The following is a 6,652-nucleotide window of genomic DNA, read 5'->3' on the forward strand; positions in this document are numbered from 1 at the left end:
TGCACGACAAATTGCATTGAAAGGGGGCAGTCCAATCACAATAGCATCGGAATGCCAGACGTATGGATTAGCGTCAATTCTTCATGTTCAGTGTAATGGATGTAAGAAATCATTCCAATTTGAAACTAGTTCTACATTGGAAAGCAGCGAAAAAAGTAGGCATTTTGACATTAATGTAAGAGCAGTGTGGGGTTCACTTGTCACTGGAAATGGCCTGGCTCATTTAAACGAGTTCTTAGCATGCACTGACTCACCAGGCATGAGCGAAAAAACCTTTTCCAACATTGAGAAGAATATAAATACATGGTGGGCAGATGTGTTGGAGGCCGAGTTGAGAGAGGCTATTGAGGCAGAAAAGGAAATTGCTATTTCTAAAGGCAAATATCATGAAGGTAAGGTTAAAACTATTTCCAACTGATATATTAAAATCTTGCTTATCACGAACCAATGAAAAAGCTGAAGCCAGTAATTCCTACATAATTTATGTATGATGAAAAAAGTGTTAAGGCCCTCCATTAGGTTTAATGAAATGGCCGTTATCACAGTTTATTGTGGAGAATTAGATCTATCGAGTAATTATTATAAACATTATTCTGTTATATATCTGGTCGAATTATGAACAAAATTGAAGTCTATCATATTGATTTTGCTTATGATAAAATAGATTAAATTGTTAAAGAACAAAAGCTGTAAATCTTATCTTATTCATATGTGATATATTAAACTGAATGCAGGTTGTTGTATTGATTGTAGGAGTTCCTGCCATCGATGTTATTTGTGATGGTGGCTGGAGCAAGCGCTCTCATAAACACACTTATGATGCGCTAGGGGGAGCAGCTGTCATTATTGGAGCAGCAACAAAAAAAGTGTTACACCTTGGCATCCGCAATAAACACTGCTACATTTGTAGTACAAGTACCTCTGATACTCCAAAGCCCCACAAGTGTTTTAAAAACTGGACAAAGTCAAGCCAGGCCATGGAGTCAGACATTATTCTCGAAGGTTTTCACAACGCTGACAAGCTTGGAATCAGATATATGAACATTATTGGTGATGGAGATTCATCCGTATTTGCCCGTATACGCGAAGATGGACCAATATGGGGGAAGCAAGTACAGAAATTGGAATGCTCCAATCATGTGTGCAAGTGCATACGTTCACACTTGGAAGCTCTTGTTGATGAAAATCCATCCTACAAAGGGAAAGGCAATTTATGTAAAAGCACACGTATTCGGCTAACCAGTTCCATCAGATGCGCGATACGTATGAGATCATCATTACCAGATAAAAAGAAGGCCGCCAAATTACTTGAGCATGATATCAGAAACAGTATTTTCCACATATATGGTCAGCATGACAAATGTAGTTTAGATTTTTGCAAAGCAAGGTCACTGTCCTCCAACAGATCTGTGAACTCATTAAATGAGGAGAATACTACAGATGATGTTTTTGAACTACAGTCCAAACTTTGGTCTGAAGGGTCTTCCATTGAGGCACAGGAAGAATCACGTTTGGATACAGCCGTAACTATGGATCCCTTAAGGTCTGATATTCTGAAAGACGTGGCATTAATTCTTGATAGGGTGGCATGCAAGAGTGCAAGATTAATTGGAAATAACACAACAAATTTGGCTGAGTGCTGGATGCACATTCGAACAAAATTTGATGGAGGGAAGAACACCAATTTGTGCAACAGGGGATCTTGGCATACTAGGTGCTATGCGGGCGCTTTAAGATATAATTTAGGCCCCACTTGGTCTCCTCAGGTCTGGGAAAAATGTACAAAAACAAGAGCTGGTGACAACTTTACAGCCCTATATGAGAAAAGACACCGATGTCTTCAAAGCAGCGTCAAGTCAAAGTTAAAGCCAGAAGCAAGAGCAAGGCGTTGGAAAAGGAAGTTGGCCATGTCCAAGACATCATCATCCAAAAAGGCCAGGCTAGAGTATGGTAAGGAGGCTACAGATGTTACCGAAGACATATCTCCCTCTGACCTAAAGAAAGTAGGACAGGAGTTCATGGACTCTCACTTTAACCAGTCAACTGGAGACATTGAGAAAATCGAAATTGAATCACGTAATCAGTCATCATCTGCCGTCTGGAAATCAGAGAGAAAAATAAGATTGACCTCCTCTAACTTCGCCTCAGTATTTAAGCGTAACCCATCACTTAAAGTGGCACCTATTGTAAGAACTCTACTCTACTCCTCTTTTAAAGGTACAGCTGCTATGAGGAAAGGTATAGCATTAGAACGTGTTACCAGACAAGAATACACCAATATAGCTGCAAAGGAGGGGAAGAATGTCAGAGTTGTTGAGAGCGGACTAGTCATTGATCCACAACATCAGTTTCTGGCATGTAGTCCAGATGGAAAAGTAGTAGAGAATCATCACATTACAGGGCTTATTGAAATAAAAAATTTACTCCATGGTAAACCAATTAATCTAACCCAGGCAGCAAAATTAAAATGCATGAAAAACTTTTGTTTGGAACAACAGAATGGAAAACTTTCTTTGAAAAGAACACACGATTATTATTACCAGTGTCAGGGACTACTTAATGTTACTCAACTTCCTTGGATTGACTTTATAGTTCGAACAGAAAAACCATATGAAATCCATGTAGAAAGAATATACAAAGACTCGGACCTGTGGAATTTCCGAATGTTACCAAAACTCTCTAGCTTTTATAAGAAAGCCATGTTACCAGAAATTGCTGTACCAAGGAATGGGAAAAGTCCTGGAATTAGGGAACCAGGTTTATGGGTATGCATTGTGTTAAGATAATTTTTTATTATTGAAGGCTATTAGAATCAAAGCTGGCTGGTGATTAAACTTCTGTTATTCATATTTTGAAATTGTTTCAGATGTAGATGCTGTACTTGTACTATTGTTTAAACAAAATATTTGTTTTGTATGTGTTCTGTAGTTTGAAGATATTGGAGTGGGGAGAAGGAACGAAGACAAAACAGCACAGCCCAAGCCAGCCTCACATAGACCCAACAGGTACTGTTATCACATGAATAATGTGAATGAGACATATTACAATTTACTGTAATGCTATGATAATCAAACTTAGGATTTATTATACTTAGAACAAACCAGTCATGATATTGCACTTTAGTTTGATGTTTGATATTGATGAGTCATTAAAACTGAATATATTCTATGCATGTTTACTTTATTTCAGGAAGAAAAGACCTAGTTTTGTGGGAAGAACCATATCACATCAATGGATCACTGAGGGAAACAATCCAGAGTGGTACAATGGCACTGTTCTCTCACTTGTGAGAGGTGTAGCTGGAACCAGAAGTGCAGTGTATGAAATAGAGTATGAGGACGGCATTTATGAAATTGACCATTTGGTAGAAGACTTTGAGATGGCACACGTCAAATTTATTGATGTTTAGAGGTAATTCATAGCGGTACCATCAGAAGTTTTATTGATACCCCTCCTACAAAAAAAAAAGTGGAAAACGAAAAAGATATCAAAGTATAATAAAAATCAAAGGATTCGATATCAAATATCTTTGAATGGGAGTTAAATGGTAAGTAATCACCATATAAATAAAATCACCAGTAAAATGTAGCATTGAGTTTGAAATAAGCATTGTTTTATGGCAGAAATAGTATTCAGTATTTATTTATTTTTCAGATTTCCGTGAAGTGTTGGATTGAGGGCATTGCTATATGTGGTGGAAATTGAGTCAGTTAGTGTAAAAGTAGATTTCGGCATTGATAAGTTGTTGAGAATACAGATTTCTGCATTGATAACATGGTGAGTTAAAAATATATTTCAGAGTTTGGTTGTGTCACAGTTCTTCAAATCTACTTTAGGGAATGACGTACGTGTATGCATAGACAAAAATATGCGCTAGCTAGGATAAACTTAATGAACAGAAATATTGAAAATGTGACAATAACTAAGTATTATATTAAAAAGATTATTCAATATCGGTTATCAGTGAATTTAAAATGTTCTTTTTTTTTATGCAGTTTCATGGTGCCAATACTTTACAAAGAAGGATAAAGACAAAGATACCTTTTTCTGGATAACTCAAAGTGGTAGAGTGTAAACATCCCAGAAACAAGCTCAGAGAATTCTTGGTGAGTGAAAAATTTATTGAAATTGATGGTTGTATCTTGAGCCATTTTCTCCTGTTGCTATTACAGCTGTAACACTTTTATCACTTATGGGCCTCCATACTTCACTGAAAAGTAGTACCAATATGGCTGTATTCCACATTTTTCCATAATATACCCTGGTATATTTTAAACATTTATCGACTTCAAGCATAATCTTTATGTAAAAATAAACCTGGTGTGTAATTTTAGGAACAATAAGGTATCCTAACTTATTCTTATTTTGTTTTTGAAGGGGCAAGGGAAATAACTCTAAGTTTTGAAAAAAATGATATTAAAATCTTATTTAAAATTGTTATAGTGGTAATTTGCTAGCTTCTGTAAACTTTTAACATAAATAATCAGTTAGTCTAGTGAATAGTGAACAGAATGATATACAATAATTCGCAGTTTTAAGTAAGTAAAATGAAAGAAAACTACACCCTAAAATGATAGCTCAAAGTGGTATGATGAACCTTAAGATTGACCTGCACTCATAGCCGGTCGGGAGGACTTTTAGGATTCCCATAGATATTATTATTTTCTTCGCATGTACAGCGATTTTGACGGAAAGTTTTATTTTTCTAATTCATAAGAAATTATACCGGATATATTAATACCATTTTTACCGATTTTACAGTCACTTGCCCGACTATTCGCTTTAATAGAAAAGCAATTGGTAAAATTTCTTTATGGATATTCACTGGTTTAAAGTTCAACTTTTGATAATCCGATATATTCTATCGTTTAATTGTCTTATATGTCCGCCGTTCTTTCGTGTTTTTATATATGACTTGAGCTATGTTTATTGGCTATATATAGAATATATATAGCATGAACGACAGAAGTATTCAGTTAAGGTCACCGTTATAACAAGTTAGAATTTTAGGGCTATTAGGTTTGAGTCAGAGTCATCGTGACTATTCTTAGAAATAAAAAAAAAAAAACACACACATTGTCAGCATTTCACAGTTTAGTTTTTTTCATAGATCGTAACAAAACCTGTGAATATACATGAACTATCAAAATATCTTTGACAAGTTTGGAGTTTCATGGTTACCAGATCAAGGTCAAAGGCACTTTTGCTGTTTCTTGGAAACATTTGTCAACATTCCCTTTTTTCTTCATTGCATCAAATATAATGTAAAAACATGTTTTATTCAGCAGCACAGCAGGTTGCATGTACATGTTTGTTATAAGTTCGATAGTACTGTTTTACTCAAGTGACGCTCAAGATACATGTACCTCTTGGTTTCCTCAATGTACGCCATGTAAAGATACATTTTAGCAATTGTTATTACATTTGTATTGACCAAAAGAGTAAAATCAGTCTAAAGAATATCTGAGCGCCTTTACGTCTTGTCTACCCTTAAAGAATATGTCGAGCAAACTCGATTTTTAAAGGACCTCGGATTTCCTTGAAGTAACAACAACTATATCTTCCTACGCTTTTCCGGCTAATAATAAATTCTATAATTTTCTATAAGCGAATGCTATTTATTGCAGAATATTATTTTAAAATTCAACATTAAACCAAACAATATAGATTATTTTGTGGACGTGAGAGTTTAACTTCTAAGTGAACAATAAATTTTGCGTTCAACGTCCGCCATTTCAAAACAATAGCCGTAACGTAATCTACAAATGGGGCGCAATGAACTAAACAATAGCCGTGACGTTTTCTACAAGTGGGCCGCAATGTACTTAACAACAGTCGTGACGTTTTCTACAAGTAGGCCGCAATGTACTTCACAATAGCTGTGACGTAATCTACAAGTGGGACATAATGTACTAAACAATAGTCGTGACGTAATTTATAAGTTGGCCACAATGCACTAAACAATAGCCGTGAAATAATTTACTAGTCGATCGCAGTGTACTAAAATAGCCGTGACGTAATCTACAAGTGGGTTTGCAAGGTACTAAACAGTCGTCGTACATACAAAAAATACATTAATATTATGTGATCCTAGGTCAACTCACGACAGAGGCGAATGAATGGCAGTCTGTGAGTCTGAATGAAGCCTGAGAGATTTTGTTGATTTATATGAATTCTGAAATAAGTCACTATTGTAATTAATGCAGAAATAAGACTTAATCGATGTCACTAATGTTGACATGGTTACGACCACCGTCTATATAAACCATAGATGCCATAGGAAGATAGTTTAATGCTTACGGAAATATTTTAAAGAAAAATCGAATAAATTGAGAAAAAAAAACTCTGGTGTGTCCTTCATAAACAAACCGACTTTCCGACGTCCGCAACAATCGTACTACTTGGGGACTATTTTAAAATGACTGTATGGCTGCCATTTGTAGTTGACTACAACCTAATGGTGACGTAGATTGGCACCCCTGGATGACATATTTACATCTACTTACCACTTTTACTATATCAATTAACCAAGGCAAAGTGAAATCTATGGATATAACGGACACCCAAAACGAGACCTTTATGACGTCACTAATGTTGAAATGGTAACTTCTGAATCAACTGATCACCGGCAAAATAGCTGTTCCATCTTGTG

The 6,652-nt window shown here is 35.7% G+C and overlaps 1 protein-coding gene across 1 annotated transcript; it reads left to right on the forward strand.

The window, feature by feature from the left end:
* Positions 1-977: 977 nt before the first annotated feature.
* On the forward strand, positions 978-4,125 carry LOC138330679 (uncharacterized). The gene is made up of 5 exons (XM_069278223.1): positions 978-2,765; positions 2,929-3,005; positions 3,190-3,411; positions 3,655-3,777; positions 3,996-4,125. Exons 1-3 carry the CDS (start codon positions 978-980, stop codon positions 3,407-3,409), a joined length of 2,085 nt encoding a protein of 694 aa, XP_069134324.1. The 3' UTR covers positions 3,410-3,411; positions 3,655-3,777; positions 3,996-4,125.
* Positions 4,126-6,652: the final 2,527 nt, after the last annotated feature.

This window comes from Argopecten irradians, chromosome 9, assembly GCF_041381155.1.
Source record: "Argopecten irradians isolate NY chromosome 9, Ai_NY, whole genome shotgun sequence".
NCBI classification, from domain to species: domain Eukaryota; kingdom Metazoa; phylum Mollusca; class Bivalvia; order Pectinida; family Pectinidae; genus Argopecten; species Argopecten irradians.